Consider the following 23,322-nt stretch of genomic DNA (forward strand, 5'->3'; position numbering starts at 1 on the left):
AGGGGAAGTGTACTCTAATCCGTATACAGCCTGCCCCCTTGTCTTTCTAGGCTAGGCACCATCCAGCTGTCCCTGGTCACTGCTCAGATTTAGGGTGATGTATACGGACAGAAAGGGCTCCCCCCAGCCCCGGAAGTGGGCATGGACTTCCGGAACACTGAGACTACAACCTAGAATGGAGAAGCCAGGTTCCAGATGAGCATCTCTGGGTTCCCATACCCCCTGCTCTGGCCAAGGGTGTGCTCTGAGGAGGCCAGAGTGGAGGCCTTGAAAGCAGTGATAGTCTGCAAGGTGGTAACATCTTGAGAATGTTCTATAGCAATTTGACACAGGTGCAACACCCAAGCATGGGATCATTTTTCTGGCAATTCATGTGTACTGAATTTTACAAAAGCAAGGTGTCCTCCAAAGATTGATTAGATAGAAAACAATAAAGCACAAAACTCGTCCCTCACCACAGATAACTGGGACACTGCTTTAAAACACGTGGCTCTGAGCACGGGCCCCTAAATAAGATTGGTTTCGAATTATGATAGATGTAGGGCACACTGTATTAAAAAAGATTCCCAGCCTGACTTTTTTTGAGGTTTCAATCACAATCCGACTGATCCATCTTTGTGTCTTTCTGGGTTGTTCTGTGTGGGGGATTAGCTAGCTGCATTTAGGTAGTGGTAACTGTCTGTGAGCATGATTCCCCTGCCGATGACTGTCTTTCTCGCTCAGAATTTGAGAAGAGCAGCCTTTTGTTAAATTTTTAAAAAGTTTTTTTTTTTTTTTTTTTATGGCAGGGTAGGAAGTACCAGTGAGAAAGATTATGCTCATTTTTCTTTGTTTGAACATGCAAGTATAGGCAATACCATTTCTTCCCCCAACTCCAGCCTGCCTGGAGTCATTCACTGAAAAATAACAAATAGGGTGCCTTACCTTGAGTACACAGGACTTTGCATTCAGGAAAAAAAGCTCCACGGTGGTTTTATCCTTCAAAAATGATATGCTCTCAATGTAAAACCTGGAAAACAGTACAGAAGTGTGTTTCTTCAGATTTTTTTCCTTCTCTCAGCATGATTTTATGTCTTCATTTGGCATCCCCAAAGGCGCAGAGGATTTTGAGGAACGAGGAAATGCTTGTGCTTTTTTTTTCCTTTTAAAAGAAATCTGTAACCCGTATGTATATGTACATGCATGTACACATATATGCACATGAATGTAGACATATATGCACATAAAATCTCTTAACAGAAAGTTTTTGTGTGTTGGACGGCAAATTCAAGAGAAATCCAAAATGGTAACCAACTGCAAACCCAGCTTTCTCTGCGTTGCTCATTCTTTGACACATGTCTTGGGTGTTCATAATCCCTCAGGCAGCTTCAAAACAAAGCCCAGGTGAGCTTTGAAGGTTGAAAGTGGAAGTGGACTGAGTAAGAACTATATAATGGAACTGGGCGGTCTGCTCTGGTTGTCAGGCTTGAGGTGGGTGTGAGGGCCCCATGCCCACCTCACTCTTGTCCACCAGGCAAATTTCAATCACACCCTGCTCCTTCCCTGTCCTCCTTCCAGGCCAGGGTTTTCTCTTGGCTGGAAGCCAAGCCCTCAGTAGCACTTAACCTTGGACTTTTTTCATGCAAATCAGAGTATTCTAGGCCTACCCCATCCCCCTTGCCAGGGCCTTAGCTCATTCAGTGTGTGAGGCCACAGACTGCATGCAGGTCCCTGCTCTAAGGAGAGCTCTCACAGCCTCTGTAAGGAGAGGAGGGGGTCCTTCCCTACCCCTCTGTTTTCAAAATCCTGAAAGGATGAGGCTGGCCAGTGAAGGCTGAGCTCTGGGGGGTTTGGGGGGAGGGTCAGTGGGCCAGCTGAGGCCCAGAAGTTTTTCTCAAGTGTTGGAGGCTCATTTGATGAATAATGCATGAAGAGACTTAATGCCCCAAGACAGCTCACTGGAAGAGGAACTTGCCCTCCGACTGGGGAGAGTGCAGATCTACCAGGGATAAGTGGCTTGGTGAGCCTGACCTTAGCTCTGCACCGTCATGACCTCATGACCGTTGCTGGGCATTTGTTCCCCACCTCCCTCCCCCCAACAATGACAGAATGTTGGATAAATACACGAACTTGGAAAGGACCACAAATGCTTTAATCACTGAGATGGCAAAATCATTTGAAAAATTCCATCTCTAACCAGAAAGAGAATAAATCCACTTATATTTTCACTAACAAGGGCTTATCTTCTAAGTGAGATTAATGAAGACTGATGCCTGCTAGGTTTGTGAGGGAGGAAAGTGAAGGACTAAGACAGGGAGGAAAATGTGGGGTTGGGGGAAACCAACCAGTTTCTGATATAAATCAGTTTCTGATCTAGATAGGGAGTCCCTCCCCCATCATTTATTAGCTGCGTGGCCTTGGGTAAGTTCATTAGTTTCTTTGTGTCTTTTCTAAAATGTGTGTCATGATTACGCTTATCTCATGGTTTGAGGGTTCGGAAAGGATTAAAGGAGATAATATATGGAAAAGACTCAATACATATTAACAATTGTTAATAAAACCCCACATTCTGGCGTGTAATGCTTTGTGGCCCAGGGGTAAGTGACTCAAGCTTTGAGTCTAAGATCCCAGCCCTATAAGAGGCAGCAGCAGCTGGCCTCAGAGGCCCCCTTCTTGGTGTCCATCAGGGCAGTGACTCACTTCCTTCTGCCCCAGTCAGCTCCTGCTGTGGGTGGACTTGCCCTTCTTTCTCTGCCTGGGTGCCTTTGCTCCTGCCTCCCTCTATCTCCACTGTTTGTCACTCCCTCTGAGCGAATGCAAGTCAATTGTTTGTCAATTCCTTATCCCACATTAGGAGCCTCTCTTGGATTGATCTCTCCTCCTTCCAGGCCAGTTAACTCAACGGCTGTATCCTGAAGGAACTTCCAGGTCAACTCGGTGTTGGTGGTGGCAGTTTCCTGCTTTCTTTGCTTCTACATGGACTTTTATCCCTGTCAACAGATGTAGGTTTCTGGCTGGCAGCTATCACAGCTACTGTTTCCTGAGCTCCTGCTTCTGGCTAGCGATACACTCAGCGCTTTTCATGCATCATTTGATTTCATTCTCGGAGAATCATCTCATTTAATCTGTAGTACAGCTGGATGCCATTGGTAGCAGGTGGCGAGGCCCTTTTACAGATGAGGAAACTGAGAGATGGAGATGTAAAGTCATCTTCCCCAAGCCATACAGGTAGGAAGTGGTGGAGCCACAATTCAAAGTAAGGCCTGTCAGACTTCAAAGTTCACATTCCAAATCACTATGATATAATACTTTCCTACAATAACAATCACAATGAAATGTAACATGCTTACAATGCCATGGGGCCCGAAGGAGGGATACAATTAACTCAGCTTATGAATCAGAAGGCTGCCAAGCTGAAATCCAGAGCACTAAGTGTCACAGGACACTAAATGTCCCCTTGGACAATTGAGCCAAGTCTTAAAGAATGCATGAGTTCACCAGGTAGCGAAGGGAGGAAAGGCATTCTAGGGAGAGGGTATTTTAGCCAGGCCAGTCCTCTGGCTAATTTTCATGAATTTAAGAAACCACATGCAGGGAGTTGGGTGGCTTAGCACCAAATCAGCTTGTGGCTTGTCTAACTCTGAACAGATAGCTTTATATCAGAAACTGGATTCACCTTGTTTCTGAAGCCTAAGCCCCTAACTATACCCTAGTTCCAGTAAGCAGGTCCCTATCTTGTTTCCCACTACTTTCTGGCGACCTGCCCTGTTGCCTTCTACTTTTCTTCCTAGGCATCTGATTACCTGTTCTCTCAATCCAGAATCCTCTCCCTCCCCCAAGGGGGCCACTGTAATGACTTCATATTTATGGAGTGTATGAAAAGTGCGTATCGTCCTTTGGGAGAATGGCTCCCCAGGCACACCTCTCAACATGTATCGTGAAGTGAAAACAAAATTCAGGGCTTCTTAATGAAATAAAACCAACTCTCCCAGACTCATAAAATAAAGACCTTTTGTTTCAGCCGCTTTTTGGCAAAAGGCTACTGTTTCCTTTCTGAACACTTACTTTGAGTGATTTCACCAAGATTTTGTGAAGTTCACACTTGCGGTTACATTTTCAGCCTCGAAATGAACTCAGGCTTTTTGACTTGGTATATGTTTTATAGACAAACCTCATACAGCTTAGTAACTACAATTTTTTTGAGAAGAAAATTTGCTTGAGCCATTTGCTTGGAGAGGTTTTGTCTCTAATGTGTGTGCTCCCTCCAATAGTGGTCTTTGTTCCTTCTTGATGGGACAGGTGTTCACCTAACCATTCATCAATGGTAACAGAACATCACACTTCAGGGGTGTGATAAAGATGGCTCGGGGGAGAGGGAAGACTGTCCAATGACAACACATGTGTGGCAAAAAGCAGAACATGGGAATTGTTTGGAATGGGCCATTTGTCAACAGTCACTTATGTGTAGGTGGCCAATATTTTCCTGTTGGGGCATTTATTCACAGAGATCAAAAGTCAACACCATAAAGTGGGGAAGAGACTACTTTGAGCTTCGTCCTGGGGCTTTGAACCAGCCACCTGGGCTCTCAGGGCTCACTTTCCTTACTTGACCACATACCAGAGAAATGAGATGTTTCTACATGTGTTCAACATAATGGGTGGTAGGCCATTCAGCAGTCAATGAGCGGTGGTGATTATTACAGTACTATTATTATTCCTCCATTGATGGGATGATAACAAAAGGCCTTGACTGAGTTGGGAAACTTTTTAAAACTTCAGCAGGTTATCTTTCCTAAGCTGTCTCTCTCAAGGAAACAAAATGCTCTCAAAGTGTCCATTTTAACCGAGAATAGGAAAATGTTGTGAAACAGCAGTCCTTCGGACCAGTTACAACTTGTTCTCTCCAACTGAGCATATTTTGTCTTCCAAGGCTTCCTTATGTCTCAGTGATATCTTTGAAGATGGTGAATCGGGCAAGAATTGCTCAATTACTTTGCATTTTGAACAACGCTGAGCTTGTGACTGGCGTCCCGCGAGGGGCCTCCTTCTGGGTTTCAGTCCATCATTGTGGGTAATTTCAGGCACTCACTGTGGCCGCGGGCCTAAGGAGATTCCTATCAGATCCCAATCCACATTCTGAGCAGGGAGATCTCTGCTTATTGCTTATAATGACCCTGCAACCTCCTAGTCTCGCTTTGTAACACATGCTGAAGACAGCAGAGTAATTTAAGATGTACTGCACTTTCTCCAAGCTATTAGGCAGGGCTTGTGGGAGTCTCAGATGCTCCTTTTATCTCTGGGAGGGGTGCAGTCTGGGAGAATTCCCCAAGGAAAGCACTGTTTGCTTCCACAATGTGCTCCCCCGCCAGGAAGACGCTCTCTCACTTCTGAATTTCTCTAGGAGAACCAGAGAGAGCCCTCTAGGGGAGCCTGTAGGAACCTGCCCTGTCGCTCCACTGCCACGCTGTGGCTCTTTGTGAGCTGCAGGAGGAAGGGCTGGAGGCCCAGGAGGGTAAGGGCCTTGCTGTGACCTGTTGGAAAGGGGAGGAAGTCTCCAGCCCCAGGCAATCTGAAGTATCCAAGTGCTTGCTTCTTCCCTTCAAAACTGCAAAACAGTCTGCTCCTGTCCTCCCTGAAGAAGGTAGGGACACAGGCTTGGAGAAGGAGGCAGGAAGAGAGGCAGGGGAGGTAAGATGGATAGGGTGGGGACAGCTGGGCACCGTGAATGATGAACATGGAATGATGAACAGGGCAAAAGTGACCTAAGCCAGACGGTCGCAAACCTTCCACATTCAAAGACTGTATGTATATCACATCATGACATTTTTTTTTTCATTCATTCAACAGTGTCTGTCATTTATATCATAAAAATCATTAACATTTACTGAGGGTCCACCTTATATGTTTACAGGTTTAATCCTCCAACAACAAGGTCCATTTTACAGCTGAGGAAAATAGGCCCAATAGAGGGTGCAAAACACCACAGAGCTAATAAATGGAAGAGTTGGGATTCAAACCCAGGAATGATGCCGAAGCACTGATTTTCGGTAGGTGGACTGGGGTGCCTCTGGCAATGCTGAAGACATTTTTTGGATTACCTTGACTTACAGGGCATGCTGGCATCTAGTTGGCGGAAGCCTGGGACCCTGCAAACATCCTACAATCCAGTATAACTGCCCATGACAAAGAATTACCTGCCCCAAATGTCAATAGTGCTGCTATTAAGAAACTCTGTGCTGAAGGCCAAGCTTTAACTTCTGCACCCTACAGCTCTTTGCACAAGTCAGATTACTCATTCTTTCCTTCTGCCCTTTCAATGTCACCCTGAGGACCGGTTATGTAGGAGAGGGAGCCGATTCCCACAAACGAAGTCTGCTTTTGATCAGAAAGCACACTGAGGAACATAATCCTGTAAGAAACATCAATTGGGATTGGGTACGAGTTTTGAGGTGTTCTGTGTCTTTCTGGAGCTCTCCTATGAATGAGGATGTTGGATCCTCACAGATGGAGACCTCTAACAAGTGCCTGGAAATTCAAGAACGGGTTATGCCATTTAGGAGGTCACGGTCAATATTAAGGCAACTAACAGTCACACCGTCCAGGTTCTGGGATATTGCGCGCTCAGATGGGAGTGTGGTGGGTGGCCCAGAGCACCAGCTGACCCCACACATCTGCTCAAAGAATCTCTGCTGGGCCCACACTAGGAGGAATCAGCTATTCCTCTGGGCTTTTGATCACATTCCTCCTTGAGGAGATAAACTTTGCTGTCTTCTCCTGCTCTTTGATAGCTTTAAAATAACTCAGGGTTAGCCACTCACAAACTTTCTAACTTCTCTTCCTTTTATCAATCATAATGCTTACATTAAAAGAAAAGTGCTTAAGTAATGTGTTCACTGTAGGAAAAAACATATATAGATAAGTAAAAAGGCAAAAAAAAAAATCATTCCCATAATCATTCTATCCAGAGATTAACTACTGTTGACATTTTACACTTTTCCCCTACTCATAGATTTTACACAAGTGCAATCATGTTGCACATATTGTTTTGGGGTCTGCTTAAATATATTGGGGTGTCTTTCCATAGTAACAAGTCTCTTTTTTCACCAGTCTCTTTTTTTTTTTTAAAACCTGTTGTGTTGTATTCCATATATGTATTTGACTTTCTTAAAAAAAAAATCAGGTGGAATGATGGGGACCCACAGGTTACAGTCATGATGCTTCCTTGAGTTTAACTCTTTTTTTTAATTAAAAAAATTTTAATGCTTATTTATTGTTGAGAGAGAGAAAGGCAGAGTGTGAGTGGGGAGCGGGAGAGGGAGAAGGAGACACAGAATCCCAAGCAGGTTCCAGGCTCTGAGCTGTCAGCACTGAGTCCAACGTGGGGCTTGAACTCATGAACTGTGAGATCATGACCTGAGCTGAGGTTGGATGCTTAACCAATTGAACCACCCAGGCACCCCAAGTTTAGCTCTTATTTAAAGGCTGAGTGTTCCAGAACCAGGCCAGGAGGTGCTGAAAGCCTGAGAAAGTCTTTCAAATGCTCCATATTTTCAGCAACTTTGACAGAAATGGAGTGGTTTCCCTTCCATCCCCCACATTTCTACTACTCTCCAATGAACACAGAGAGTTCTCAGCCCTGAGTGTCACAGACAACACTTTAAGGGTTACCTCTGAATGGCCAGTTACAGTCCTGGGGCATAGCAGAGGTGACTTGGAAAGAGGAGGAGGAAAAGCAGAGAGGAGAAGACAGAAGACCAGAAAGGGAGGGGGTGGGGGAGCAAGCAAGAAGTAGTCTAAGAATAAGGGAGTGCAAGACCCTGAGACACTGCTTTGTGTGGAGCTGGGTGGTACCAGCCTGAGCCACCTCCGCCTGCCCTCCCCAGAGGGGATGGGAGGTTTTCCAATGAGGTCACGCCAAGTCCCTGCTCTCTGATTTAAATGCTTGTGTGCTCACTCACTATCAAGCTTTTCAAATGCTCACATCTGGGCTGCATTACCAAAGAGGCCCATGTGTTTGCAGAAGATAATTTACAGCAGCAAATAACAACCCCTGGCCTGGGGAAGTCCCCCGCAACTGGGGGAGTTTGGACTCACATGGAAATAGAGAATTGGTTCCATGAATTACGGTGCAGAAATAAATGATGGGGCCTCTATACACCCATGTGGCACACATGTATTTAGCATGTATCATTGAGCTTTTATAACTAAAGACAAAGGTTTAATCCTGAAGTTCATAAAGGGAAAGCTAAGTGCCTTCACCTTCAATGTTTTCTTTCTTCCATGCAGAAGCAGCACGTGTTTTTGAGCTGCTCCCTGCGTCCTGGGGGAAACTAACCAAGAGAAAGTCGCCGTCTCCCCGAGACCCCCCTCTCTGACTGCAGGACCCCAATGTTTAGCTTAGGACTCAGTGAGATGATGCATGTCAAATATTTAGCCCAGTGCCCTCCATAGGGTTAATACTACATTTCAATAGAGAGAAAACTTCTTGAGAGCAAAACTGTATGGTATTTTTCTTTTTCATAAACACTACAACTTTTTAAAAATTGATATTTTCTTATATCTTTAAAGCACTTTGCAAAATTATTTTGTATCCCAATCTCTCTTTATTTGTCACACCAACTTGAACAATACCTTACTCACTGTCTTTAGTGCACCATATCGGAATCTGGGCCAGAATGTGGGGGATTTGGGAGTTGGAGGGGTGTGACCGTATAGTTTGAGAAATTCCTAGGACGATTCAGAAATGTGTCCCCCCTCCCTCTGGGGGAAGTACTGGAATGAAATGTACTTAAAAAAAAAAAAAAACCTAATCTCTTTTATTAAAGTGATCAATTGTTCACTGTGAGAATGCCATAACTTACTGAACCTATCTTCATTGTTGGCATTTGGATATTTCTAATTGTTTGCAACAAAAATAACAGGGATGCATATCCTTGTAATGTGCTACGACTGTAGGGAATCCTTTCTCATTGTGCATTAACTACTTGGTGACTGCACCTCAGTGACTGCTCTCAGTTATGGAATGAATAAATCACAGGGATGGAAGGTACAACATGGGCAATACGGTCAGCCGTATTGTAACAGCGCTGTATGGTGACAGAGGGTAGCTACCCTTGTGGTGAGCCCAGCATAATGTATAGAGTTGTCAAGTCACTATGTTGTACACTTGCAATTGATATAACATTGTGTGTCAACTATAGTTCAATTTAAAAAAAAAAAAAAAAAGAGGTCCTGCATATTTCCAGAGGCTCCCGTAGTGACCAATATCCAAACAAAACCAAAAGCCATCTTTGGTTCTATTCTTCACTGACTAAATGTGTAGCCAACTCAGGCAAGACCTCGAGGGTTATTGGCGGTGTCTACTGGGATATAACTCCCACCAACAGTTTTGTTCTCTCAAAAGAGAAGGCTAGAGGCCCTCTGGGAGGCACTGGACTTCACAGGGATGCATGTAATCGCCTTCCTGAGATCTCCAGAGAATGACATTCCACTAAGTGACCTCGATCAGTTAATTCTTTGTGTGCTTTTGCCTTATCATTCCTTTAATTAAGTTGCAGTAACAACAAGTACTTAATTGGAATAATAACAAAGACTATTATGATCTCACTGTACTGTTGGGAGGAAAAATTACGCAAATAATTAAAAAGTTGATAAGGGTTTTAAACATGCAAGTAGTTAAGGGGAAGTAATGGCTTGTGATTATGGGATACTCTCGAGATAACACTCAAGTAAGTGCTGAAACTCACGGAATGAGTAGCAGGCTACTTGGGTATCTCAGGAACCTGCTTCGAAAAGATAGGACTGCCTTATGAATGACTGAATAGGAAGGAAGACAGAGCTTTCTCCCCTCTTATTTTGAGACCAAAACTAGACCAGATATCAGCTGTTCAAGAACGAGTTCACAGTCTGGTGACTAAATAAATGGTAGTTGTTAAGTTCTCCAAAGACAAAGGGTTTTGCTGAGGAGGTATGCTGCGTAAATACTACATGCGTGTGCAAAGATAAAAAACCAAGGATGTCAGGGCGCCTGGGTGGCTCAGTTGGTTAGGCATCTGACTTCAGCTCAGGTCATGATTTCGCTGTTCCCGAGTTGGAGCCTTGCATCAGGCTCTGGGCTGACAGCTCAGAGCCTGGAGCCTGTTTCAGATTCTGCATCCCCCTCTCTCTCTCTGCCCCTTCCACACTCACACTCTGTCTCTCTCAAAAATAAACATTAAAAAAAATTTTTTTTAATTAAAACAAGATTAAAAAAAAAGCAAGGATGTTAACTGCAGCCTACATTAACATAGACATAATTGGAAGCAGCCTAGTGCTTCATCGGGGACCGGACACCTCAATTACGAAAGTGCAAAGAAATAAAGTAGATTTTTACATAAACAAGGAAAAATCTCCAGGTAAAAACAAAGTAAGTCACCAAGTAACTATCATCCTTACTTTTCTCTAAGAATAAAAGGGAGCTGGAGGTAGAGGGGAGGGAGGAAGGCTGGGGAGAGAGAGTAATTTCATATAATTTGAAATGTTTACAGTGACACTATAACATTTTGTGAAAAAATATATTGATGTTGGGCCACTGCTCAGACACAAGATGAAAATTTCTCTATTCTCTGCCCCCTGCTTAATTACTAATACTCACTTTTTCCTATTGCTTGCTAGTTTGTGTTTGCCCTTTTCTCCATTTCCACAAACAGACACACTCATGTCATACTCTTTCCAGGAAAGTCCTGTATTTTTCTCTAGGATTTCCACCCATTTCTCCACACCAGCTATGCTCCTGGACAAATCACCATTTATGTGACCTCCTTCCTGGGTTTCAAAAATATGATTTCTTGTGACATGAAAGAAATTCTAGGCCAGCGTGCAGAGCGAAAAGCAAAAAACAAATTGGGGATCATCCATACTTTATTTACTGAGTAAGGAGCAGTTATCATCCACAATCACCATCAATTCATATAAAACAAGATACTTAAGAAAAGATGGGACATCTTATTACCATAAGGATTTAATGTAGCAGACTCAAGTGAAAATTTTTTTAAAAAGCGTGTAAAACAATATGATTTTGTTAGGTAATCATAGTATATAAATTCTAAAAAAGGATAATAAGAAGCTTCCACGATGATGTCATAAAACAAAGCATACTTCTTTCTTTCTTTTTTTAGTTTTGCTATCAAAATGATAAAAGGATCTGCTTCTGAACTAGACTGTCTAATGTGGGGCTTGAACTCACGACCCAGAGATCAAGAGCTGCATGCCCTACCGACTGAGACAGCCAGGTGCCTCAAACAAAGCATATTTGAACATCCAAAAAATAACATAAGCCCAGAATACAGAAACATGCTTTAGGTTGATCTAGCGTTACGAAAGCTTATTTAGATTCCTGGGAAATCTACTACCTTACCTTATTTTACCATATTTGGCTTCAGACAAAGAAGACAACTTATCATGAAATTTATCATCAAATTCAGGTAGTGAGAAGAATGGCTAATGCACAAAAAGGGGCTTTCAGCAAGACTGGTAGTGTTTTATTTCTTAAACTAGGCACAGGAACACAAGTGTTAATTTTTATAACATTTTATTTATCTCAGAGTGTGCATATTTCATGTGGAAAAACATTCCCATCATGGGCGGGCTCTAAGAAATCACTGTTTGAGTTGAATGCATCCATTTCTGGAGGAAACATACATGGAGGCCCATAGGTATGGGTAAGTGAATTTCCTAATTAAGCAGAGCTCAGAGAACAGGTCAAGGACTCCTTACATCTTTCTCAGCAATCTCTCTGCCTGCAAGCTGAATTCAGATTTCTGTACGGTTAAGATAATTCTTTCCATGAGCATTTGTTTGCATTTTATCGTCTATTCAAACTAAGGCGTGAAATTGTATAAAATTCAATCCTTTCCACAGTCTAGGAAATGTCCATACATAACATGTAACAGTAAATGTTTGCCATATTTCAAATGAAAAAAATGCTAAAGGTATGTTGAGTCAGAAACAAGCTATGTACTAAAATACAATGTATTTTTCACCTTTAAGTTGATCCAGAGGACTTTGAGGAATAAAGGAAGGTGATTCTACCCTTCATCTTCAAAGAAAACAATCCTACACGGTATCTATGGCAACTTAGTCTCCAGACTAAGACAGTAGAGAATCTTTTTCACATAATGTTTTGATGGGTCTGTTCTTTTTTTTATTCTCTAGTGGATCACAGATTTTTTTTTTTAAGGGAGGTGAGAATGCTGGATGTTTCTATCGGTACCTACCTCACAGCGAAGTGCAAAATGGTTGCGCCTGGTTTCTTGGGCAGATCATGGTCAAGAACTCGGTGATCTAACTGTAGCCAGTTCTGCTGACCTCTGTGAGAGGAAAGCAAAGAAAAAGGATCAAACAGAAGTCAGAGAAAGGTTCAATAACACACAGGGTTGGCAAAGCTGTGGGGAAAGTGTCATACACGGATGGTAGGTGTATAACCTGTTACAACTGGTACTAAGACCAATTTAACAATTACTATCTAAATTATAAAAGCATCTGCCTCTGAACTAGATTGTCCACGTGCAAGAGTTTAGCAAGATAAACTTGTGCATGTGAAAAATGGCCTAAGTATAAAGTCACTTACTTTAGCATTGGTTGTAAGAGGAAAAAGGCTCAAAACAACCTATACATGTCCAACAAGGTCATGTTTAAAAAAATAATTTAAACTGAGAAATAATATACAGTGTAGCCACACAAAAGAGGGAGAGTATGTTTACAAACCTATTTTTAACAATTTCCAGACATGGTGTTGAATGGAAAAGCAAGATGCATGACTGTGAGTACAGAATATAGCCCTTTTAAAATTAAAAAATACACACACACACATATATAAAATATCTCTGAGATGATAAATAAGAGACTAACACTGGGTGCCTTTGGAGGTAAAAAGAAAACTAATTGAACCTTAATACATTAATCTTTAAATTCTTATTAAATATGATATATGAATATTTTAGATAGTCAAGAAGGAGAAAACTGGTTTAATGAAATCATCAGACACATATAACAGTACTACAGTTTCTTTAAAAGTACAGGGTCAAAGGCTCTCTGAGTGCTGTTTCTATACGTATATTATGGACCTCCTAATATTTAAGCTTGTATTTGTTTATTTACTCAAAAGCCTAAAGTTCATGGATATAAACAGTTCTCCTTAAATTGTGACCTCTCAGGGATTAAAAGGATTGATGACTTGGGATCATTTCCATGACTTTTCCAAGGCTGTCCAACCAGTTGGGCCATTTTAGACTGTATATTCCCAGAAGGCATAGACTCCATTTTGCTTGCTTATGTAAAACTCAAAAACATGCAAATAGTGATGGGGTGTAAAATTATAATAAAACCTGTAATGGGCCAGAAGATATTTTCCAACCTATTTTGGTCTTTGAGTAAATAATTTTTAACTCAGAAAACTCTAAGCTGTAGTCATTTTAAGTAGATAGGAAATACTAATAATAGTAATAATAAAGAAGAAGAGGAAGAAGAAAAAGAGGAAGAAGAAGAGGGAAAAAAAGGAGGAGAAGGAGAATGGAGGAGGAGGAGGAGGAGGAGAAAGAAAATGGAAGAGAATGGAGGAGGAAAAAAATGGAGGAGAATGGAGGAGGAGGAGGAGGGGGAGAGTGAAAGAGGAGGAGAAGGAAGAGGAGAATGGAGGAGGAGGAGAAAGAGAATGGAAGAGAATGGAGGAGGAAAAAAATGGAGGAGAATGGAGGAGGGGGAGGAGGGGGAGAGTGAAAGAGGAGGAGAAGGAAGAGGAGAATGGAGGAGGAGGAGGAGGAGAAAGAGAATGGAAGAGAATGGAGGAGGAAAAAAATGGAGGAGAATGGAGGAGGGGGAGGAGGAGGAGGAGATGGTGGAGAATGGAGGAGGAGGAGAGTGAATGAGGAGGAGGGGGAAGAGAAGAATGGAGGAGAATGGAGGAGGAGCAGGAGAAGAGGAAGAAGAAGGAGGAGGAGGAAGAGCAAGAGAAGGAGGAGAAGGGTAAGGAAGAGAAAGTGAAGGAGAAGAAGAAGGGCTTCTCATTATTGAGCAACTACTCTGTGCCACCTAAGCTGGAACTTTTTACATATTACAGCTATATTTTACAATAAGGTTGCAAAAAAGGTGGCAAAGTTAAGACTTAAGTTCAGGGCTTTGAGTACAAGACTCTGGATACAGGAAACTAAAGGGCTGAATCAGCTTTTATAACTTTGGGCTGGTCTCTGTCACTTACTAGTCTCAACACTGGAAAAAATGTGTCTTTGTTTCTGTGATTTTAAGATGAGGCTTATGATAATTGTCCCTAGCTTTACTTGGAGGACTATTACAAAGGTAAATAAGCTGATATAAATGATATAAGGGGAAGTTTTTAGAAATACTTCTTTTGTGCATAAAAAATAGAAACATGGGGGTTAGAAGGTAAGAGATTCTTCCCCTGTATTTCATGCAGTTTAGAATGGCACTGAGTTAAAGACATATGCCAACTTCAGACATGTTCAAATATATGTCTTAAAATACATAAAATAGCGTATACTATCAGGTCTCAAAAGATTTTAGGGAAAATGAGACTAATTTTGAATCATTTTTCTTGCTCTTATATAGGAAAGATGTGGCATCATTAAAAAAGCACAGTGTATATTTACACGAACTTGCGTGGAATCATGTCCAAGAATGAATAAAGCAAACTGTATAATACCGTATACAGCATAAATCAATTATATTAACCAAAGATGCACACTGAAAACACTATTATCTATGGATGAAATGCTTATAGTTCTAGAGAGGTCTAGAGTAAACTGCAACATTTGGAGTGGGAAGATAATCAAAAGGGACTGGCTTCAACTATCATGTTAAATGATTTTTATAAAAACACATTTATGTATATGTAATATAAAAATATTTTTTAAAGGATAAATTAAATATTATATTTAAAAAAATCTACCCAGGGGCACCTGGCTGGCTCAGTTGGAAGAGCATACAACTCTTGATCTTGGGTCATGAGTTTGAGTCTCACATCGGGTGTAGAGATTATGACAAAAAAATAATAAACTTAAAAAAATCCATCCACAATCTCACAACAAAATAAAATTAGAAGAACAAAAAGTGGAAAACTACCCATAACTCTATCACCGAGATATAATTAAGGTTAACGTGTTGTTTTACAGTCTCTGAGACTAAAATGAGATCAAAAAGCACTTATTGCTTATAACCTGCTTTTCTCAAATTTTTCCATCAGCAAATATTGTAGATCTAATCAGTATCTCACGAAGTTGAATCTACACATTCACCTCTATGAAACTGTGCACGCAGGTCAACCCTAAAGCAAACTTTTTCGGCGAGAGGGTGACGAAGTATATATAGAAGTATATGGGTCAAAAAGCCCTTCATCTCACATCCATCGAATGGGATGGTAATCAAAACTCACAACTGTGTTGTAAAACCTATTTATTTCTTCATAAACAAAGCTTATTCAACAAAGCCTTTCAAAACAGTGGAATTAAAAAAAAAATCAAGTGAGTTGAAGAGATGGGAACCATTTTGGCGAAATTCAAGGCGGCTATCTCAGGAGGGCGAGACTGCCCTCTAGGGGTGAAAGACTGCCTCTGCACACCGATCACCAGGAGGTACTTCCAAGCATAATCTCAAGGAACTCTACCCCGCCCTCCAGCAGGGCCACGGATTTATTTTTGTTGGTCACCATCACTACCTTTCTTATGTAACGGCACAACTCTATTTTTCCATTTCTCTTCTTGGCCTGTGGAGTAGGGCAGAGACAGTGGCTAGTTTCATTGACAAAATGTTCCCCTCAGCGTTGCCTTACTCTGTTTAGAGAAGTTCACTGAAGGCAAAAGGCTGATGTGGCATCTAGGTTGGAAAATACAATTCAGACAGCATCCTGGGAGGGATCCGACTCAGTGGTTTTATGGGGGGCGGGGGAAAGGGAGTGCTGAAAGAAAATACTTTCCAAAAATATTTACCAGACAAAGAAAAAGAGCTAGGCTTGTGACCAAGACATTCCAAAGAGACACCCTTAGACAGAAGCAATTTTCCAGACCTGTTCCCCAGAAAGGTGGAAATGGCCAAATCCACCCCCCCCGCCCCCCCTCCCCCCCAAGCCCTGCTCATACTTCTTCTGAAAATAAACACAGCAAGAGCCAGAAGACACCTTCCAAACTGGTCATAATTCAAAAATAGACTCTGCTGTCACTTGCAGGGGAGTACACAGAGGACAGTTTGGAGCCAGGCTTCTTGGAAAGACTATAACCATCAACCACTGTCGCCAAAGGAGATAGCTGGAGGAGGCGCCTGAGTGAGACTTTCTTCTCCCAGGAGAGGATTTAGAAAGAAATCCCAGAGGAGAAGAGGGGGAGGGTGGCCCAAGGCATTAGAGAAAGTCATTCATATTATTCCCTTTCCTTCTGAAGAGAAAGTCTGATATCTGCATGCCTGATTTATGCACTGCTTGGTTATGCTCACCTGAACTGGGAGCTTTCCCAGAAGCCATCCATGTAGCCAGGACCCCCTTTTCCAGCCCAACATGAACACTGGAGCCTGGGGAACTTGCAACACCAGTCATGAATTATGTAACTCCTGGGCATAACATCCTGCAGTGGCCTAGGATCTATGTGACACGCAGGGCTCACTCACCTATGATCTTGTCCTTCTTATATCTTGCTCCACCGTGTAATCATATACATTACCATGCTTATGCACTGGCCCATAGAATAAGTCTTCCCTGGAATGTCATCTCCCATTCCTCTCCCCTCTACCCCAAGTCTACTTGCCTTGCACTGTCCATTGGTAATTACCCTCTTTTTTTAAAAAATTATTTATTTATTTATTTATTTATTTATTTATTTATTTATTTTGAGAGAGACAGAGAGCCTGCAAGTGGGGGAGGGACGGTGAGAGAGAGAATCCCAAGCAGGCACTGCACTGTCAGCATGGAGCCCGATGTGGTGCTTGAACCCACGAACCATGAGATCATGACCTGAGCCAAAATCAAGAGTCAGATGCCCAACCGACTGAGTTACCCAGGTACCCCTGTAGTCATCCTCTTGTGTGAATTCCACTCGAGTCCTCCTTTAGCCCTTTCTGGACACTGAACTTACTGCCAGTACCAAAAATAGCATGAGAGCTTCCTTTTAGTGGGTGCCTGTGCACACCTGACCTGCCTTAACAGTACATCATACTAGTACCCTTTACACGTGTCCTATATAGTCCTTATTATATAGGTACTATTATTATGCCCAATGTACTGATGAGAAAAGCAGAGGGTCAGAGATGTTAAGTAACTGGCCTAAAATCACATAGCTACCACAATTCTAAAACATCTACTCCTTGCCTCCCTTTCAACCTTTAACTTGCACCACTTTCCTCCTTACCCTCTATATTCTAGTCACAGTGGATTTTTTTTCTTTCCCAAAACTACAAAATAACCGCCCCCCCCCAAAGTCTAGCTCAGTCTCACCTCAAGGCTTTCACACTGGCTTTTGTCTGGAATGCCTTACAACTTTTGCAGAACTGGTTCTTGCTTTTTATTACATGTCACCTCCCAGAAGTGTTCCTTGTCCACCGATCTAAAACTGCCCCCCCCAACCTTTCTTGATCATGGCCTTGATCATGTTCTTCCAAGCACGTATCGTTTCTGGTGATTTCTCACTGATCTATGTGTTTGTTCTGCTAGACCACACCGTTGCAATATAAGCTCCAGGAAAGCAAGCACCTTGTCTCTGCTGTGCACAGCTGAATCTCTGGAACCCAGGACAATGGCTGGCAATTGGTGAGCACTCAAGAAATATTTGTTGAATGAGTAAGTTATTCCAATATTCATGCTTTTTGTCTCTATTCCATGTGACCTCTCTAAATTAGGGCTTACAGCACTTACAGTTTAACCATATAACTTAGCCATTATGTATTTTAGGATTTCGTCATATTCTATTTGCTATTGTTGCATTCACAATCACTTACAACCTGTGTGTGTGTGTGTGTGTGTGTGTGTGTATTTGTACATGCGTCTAATCACTGATTCACATGAACTAGCCTTGTCTTTCCAGTGAAGAGCTTGTGGTCAGAGGTTTATCTGCCCTTCCTATTTCACCCAGCAGAGGACTGATCATACAGGGTCTCAAATAGTTGTTGCGTGAACTGATAATTTTGTGATTCTGAGTGAGATGAGTGATGTCTAGTTTACTTTCTTTCTGGTTTGTGGAACCCTATTCAGGAAGCATCCTGGGCCTGGGATCAAAGTTTTCAGGTTTTTGTGTCTCCCAGCAAGTGATTGCCTGGTGTTGTCCAGCCCAAGTCCTGAGCCTGATGGCATTTCCTGTGGGGGGTGGGGGGTTGGTGGGGGTGGGGGTGGGTCCTAGGCTAGTGGCCCACCTAGGCTGGAAATAATCAGAAGCAAGATATTAAAAAAAAGTAACCCCTTCTTGTGATTATTTTCTACCTGGTTAAACTAAAGAACTGAAGAAACATTTGAACTTGGAGAGTACAAGAAGAATGCTCACTAGTAGGCCAATATATTCTGTGCCTGGAATGCATTTTCTTGAATTTTATATTTGGGTTTTTTTTTTAATGTTTGTTTGTTTATTTATTTATTTATTTATTTATTTATACATACTGTAGTATTTATTTATTTATTTCCTGACAAAATGACTTCTAGCAAAATGCAACAAATTTTGTCTTTGAAGTCTAAGCAATCTTTTCATCCTTATACACTTTTAAAATGGCATTATAGATGTTGAATGTTTCTTTATTTTAGAGAGACAGAAAGAACATGAGTGGGGAGGGGCAGAGAGAGAGAGACACACACACAGAATCTGAAGCAGGCTCCCGGCTCTAAGCTGTCAGCACACAGCCTGATGTTGGGCTTGAACCCAGCAACCGTGAGATCATGTCCTGAGCCAAAAAGTCAGATGCTTAACTGAGTGAGCCACTCAGGTGCCCCAAAATTCTTATGATTTTATTGTTATATATAGGTCTCATTTCAGAAAGCATTTAAATTATTGATAAATATATACAATGTCCAAGTTAACATAAAAAATGAAGGTAGAAGAAAAAAAGATAGTGAAGAGGTGACATAAAATGGGCCTACGTAGAACTGGAGAAGTTTATTCTGTATTAAAACTCTACAGTATTTTTCAGGTGGGCCACACATCTGCCTTTAAACTTTCTTGCCATCAACACCCAAGACATTAATTCTCATTTCAATATATGAGTGAATAACAATCTAGTATTTCTTTTTATGGTTATTATTTTGAGAGAGAGAGATGGAGCACGAGCAGAAGGGGCGGAGAGAGAGGGAGAGAGAGAATCCCAAGCAAGCAGGCTCATGCAGAGCCCTACGCAGAGCTGATGTTGCAAACTGTGAGATTATGACTTGAGCAGAAATCAAGAGTCAGATGCCCAATGATTGAGCCACCCACACACCCCAAAAATCTAGTGTTTATATCAATCATACACATCTATATTAAAAAAAATGTGCAGATGTACTAGCAACAATAACAACCTCATTACAAAACAAATTTCTAAAACACTTAGGGCAATATTTTCGTGTTTAAAAATGATCAATATTCCCTTTCTTCTCCCTTTCCACTAATAGTCCTAGGAGAGAAATCCTGTTATTAAACAATCTTTAACTAAGCAGGGCATATTCTAATTCTTGGGGCATTTCCAGCAATTTTTTGCTAATTGTGAATGACAGTGAGTAGGTAGTCCAGATGAAAGGGAAAGAAATGAACGTTACTAAAAGACTTACGTGTCGTCCGTAAATGTTATTCCAAAGTACTCCTTTTCTTTCAGGTTGAAATGTGAAGCCACAAGGTCCAGCAATTCTCTTGATAAAAGTTTGGGCTGTCAAAATAAAATGTTATCAGAAAAGCAATTTCGTTGCCTCACTCTCTTTTTGCTACCACCCTTCTCTGTCCCAAATAGTTCAAAGCAGCTTTTGTTTGTTTTTAAATATCTGCCCCCTTTGGCTGCCTAGGTTAATCTACTATAGACCATTCTCCAAGAGATTGGGAAGGGGGAGAAATGGTAATAGAAACATCAATGAGATTGTCAGTTTCATGTATTTGCCATTCAGTCCAGTAATTTACTTTTTCCTCCCAGGGGACAATGTGTTTACTAACATGATGATGTTTTGGAAAAATACTTTTTTTAAAAGTCATTTTGAATGTTTATTTTTATTTATTTTTGAGGGAAAGAGAGCATGGGTGCACCACCAGTGGAGGGGCAGAGAGGGAGGGAGGGAGGGAGAGAGAGAGAGAGAGAGAGAGTCCCATAGCACAGAGCCTGCCATGGGGTTCAATCCCACAAAACATGAGATCATGAACTGAGCCAAAATCAAGAGTTGAATGCTTAACCAACTGAGCCACCCAGGTGCTCCTGAAAAAATACTCTTTTATAGGCACTATGGTGCTAGTGACCAAGACAAAGAATATCAAACACCTCACTACGTGGACTGTAGGAATATTCTTGCCTGCTGGGTGCCAGTTGAAGAGGCTGGAGACCCAAGGCTGTGGGATCAGAGATAAAACTATGACTCTACTACTCGTTACCATTTATTGTCCAAAACTCCTTCTATCCATTATCTCACTTTGTGCTCAGGATGAGCCTATGAGATAGGGGTTCTTATTGCCCTTTTATAGATGAGGGGGCCAAAGTCAAGAAAAACTAAGCACCTGGATTGATGTTACAGTCAGTAAGGGCAGGGAATTGAACCCAGTTCTGTCTGATTCCAAAGCCTACGCTTTTCATCTCTCTCTCTTGAGATGGAGTGATCTTACCCATTGCATATACGATTGTCACCAGTGTTTCCTAAACACTTAGAAGAAGGATCTAATCTATGAACTTTTGAGAAGCACTGGGCCTGGTGGCAAAATGCATGTTTTGGAATCAGGGGGAACATCCCGGGTGATAGCAGACGCCTGATTTGCAGGAACAAAGGAAGGAAAGGGTGATATGCAAGAGGGCATCTACATAGACTCTTTCTGAACTTAGAGCCAAACAGTTTAGGGCTCATTATGGTGGTTTGAGAGTTGGATGTCTGTTGCTGGGGAAGAAAGAATGGTCATGATTAAAAAAAAAAAGAAAAAAAGAAAGAAGAAATAAAGAAACAGGCAGAAATCTGGACTAAAAGGTCCACTCTGGCTAAACAGTGTTGACTATTTTTATTCTAATTGAAGCCTATGCATAGTGGGTGAGAAACGAGCCACAGAAGGGAGAAGAATTTAGGTTTGGTCAAAGGAGAGAGTTCTGGCTATAGCTACAGTGTGGCTATCAAAGGGAATTTCCACAATTTCTTTTTAGGTCCTTGGTCCACAGTGTTGAGTAAATGAAGAGAGAAGGATCAACAATTAAAATATCACCACTCATATACTCCATATATATTACAAAAAGATTTCATTCTCATATGTAATCTAGCTTGATTTTAGCCATAATTCTTTGAGGGAAAGTAAGAAGTCTCAATCCTGGTGCACAGCTGATGAAGTGGGGTATTTAACCTGGACACTGCCGTGTGGCAGCAAAGCGGCAGGATGCAGGTTTGCAGCTGACAATAACCCTTTCGGAGAAAGATTACAGTGCTCCGTTTACCCACAAGAGGTTCAGAGAAGTAAAGCTACTTCCTGGGGGTCACACAGCTACTGACGGTCAGGGCTGAGATTAGAACCCAAGGGTCTCCAATCCACATCCCCAGGATATAACTATTCTCACAGGTAGACCAAGTCATCTGACTTAGCAGCTGTCCTTTTGCCCCTCAAACAATCCCAAGTCATTGGCACAGATAAGTGAGTAGCCTGAAGAGAGGCCATGAGGCTCACAGAGGGAACCAGTCAGTATGGGCTGTCTCTTCATGGGCAACACCTACCTGAACCAGCAGCTCCAGCCTCCTATCATCCAGGAGGTGCACCTGGCAGTGCCTGCCCTCTGTCATCTGTGGGGACAAGATAGCAAGAGTGGCATCAGTGCTGGGGCTGGCAAGCAACCCTCTGACCTCGATTTATAGTTTGTTTTACATGTGATGTGTTCAGCCTAAAAATGCCTTCAGTTGAGTCAATCAACAGCTTCGATCACAAACAGACTCATGAGGCAGCATTAGCTGTTGGATTAGTCAACCAATCAATTAATTAATTTACTCTTGGATGTAAAAAAGAATGAAAAGCAAAGACAACCCAATATATTGAAAAAATAATGTCTATATAGTGTATACAAGATTATACTATGAAAAGTTCGTTTCTTTCCTAGAGGAAACTACCACATTTATCATTGAATCAATATTTTGTTTTTCAAAGGAAAATTCCTATATTCATTGATGTATTTTAATAAATAGAATACATGCATAATTGTAAAGGAAAAGATGACATTACAGTTAAAACTGAAAGTCTCCATCTCTGAAACGTCTGTCCCCTTTATAGTATATCACTACCATAATTAAGAACAATTACGAACACTTAAGATACATAGTTAAGAACAATATCCATCAGCATAAATTTCTAATTATATTTATTGTCACTTATAATTACAATACTGGGAAATATTCTTTGTCAAATATTTAAACAATACATAGAATACAAAGATCCCCCTTCACTAACTCACACTCCACAAATCATTTTACCTGTAGAAATCACCACCCTGTGAGTTTGAGGATAATCCATACAGACTGTTTTTACATGTATGTTCAGATATAGATATATACATATTTTCCAAAAATTCAGAGTAAATGGTTTGCTTTGAATATTGTTATATTGGACATTACCTGAGTGAGAAAAAAGCCAGAGCAAGATTTAAAATAAGGTCTAACTGAACAACAACAAAAAAAGTCATCTTTTCTAATACTCTCCTATACAATGGGAAGAAAGAAATAAATACGTCAGTTCAAATCACTTTACTTCTTTTGTAAAACCCACAAAAACAAACCCCAAAAACATCTACTATGGAAAGAGAAAAATCAAATACTCAAAAGATCAACTGATACAACATGAATCCATTAAGGAGTATGTCAAACTCGTACAATATTTCAAGTTACTCTGTTATCGCATAATCCAAATGAATTTTATTTCCTGATTTTAAAAAAGCATCTTTTTTTCCTTTCCTTTTTCCTTTTTCCTTTCCTTTTTCCTTTTCCTTTGCTCAGAATAGTCAATTTTCCTTTTGTCAACACATAATTCTATCCTAGAGAATTAAATAGTAAATGTATTTTTGTGTGTGTGCATGTCTGCCCATCTCATGACAATCACAGTCAGTGGTGGCCATGTTTGTACAACTTGGTCCTAGCCCTTCAGCCTCAGACTTCAGCTGATTGGACCAGGGAACAGACACCTGACTCAAGCTGGGCCAATC

At 41.4% G+C, this 23,322-nt stretch overlaps 1 protein-coding gene across 6 annotated transcripts in view; it reads right to left on the reverse strand.

The window, feature by feature from the left end:
• The window catches only part of FRMD4B (FERM domain containing 4B), a 325,040-nt gene that overhangs the window by 101,475 nt on the left and 200,243 nt on the right, over positions 1-23,322 (reverse strand). For all 6 annotated transcript variants that reach the window (XM_030307219.1, XM_030307220.1, XM_030307216.1 and 3 more), the window contains 4 exons: positions 21,851-21,916; positions 19,739-19,833; positions 12,234-12,326; positions 925-1,009 (listed from right to left, as the gene is read on the reverse strand). In XM_030307219.1, coding sequence (XP_030163079.1) covers positions 925-1,009; positions 12,234-12,326; positions 19,739-19,833; positions 21,851-21,916 — 339 coding nt within the window. The remainder of the gene's footprint in view (positions 1-924; positions 1,010-12,233; positions 12,327-19,738; positions 19,834-21,850; positions 21,917-23,322) is intronic.

Source organism: Lynx canadensis, chromosome A2 (assembly GCF_007474595.2).
Source record: "Lynx canadensis isolate LIC74 chromosome A2, mLynCan4.pri.v2, whole genome shotgun sequence".
In the NCBI taxonomy this organism is placed as follows: domain Eukaryota; kingdom Metazoa; phylum Chordata; class Mammalia; order Carnivora; family Felidae; genus Lynx; species Lynx canadensis.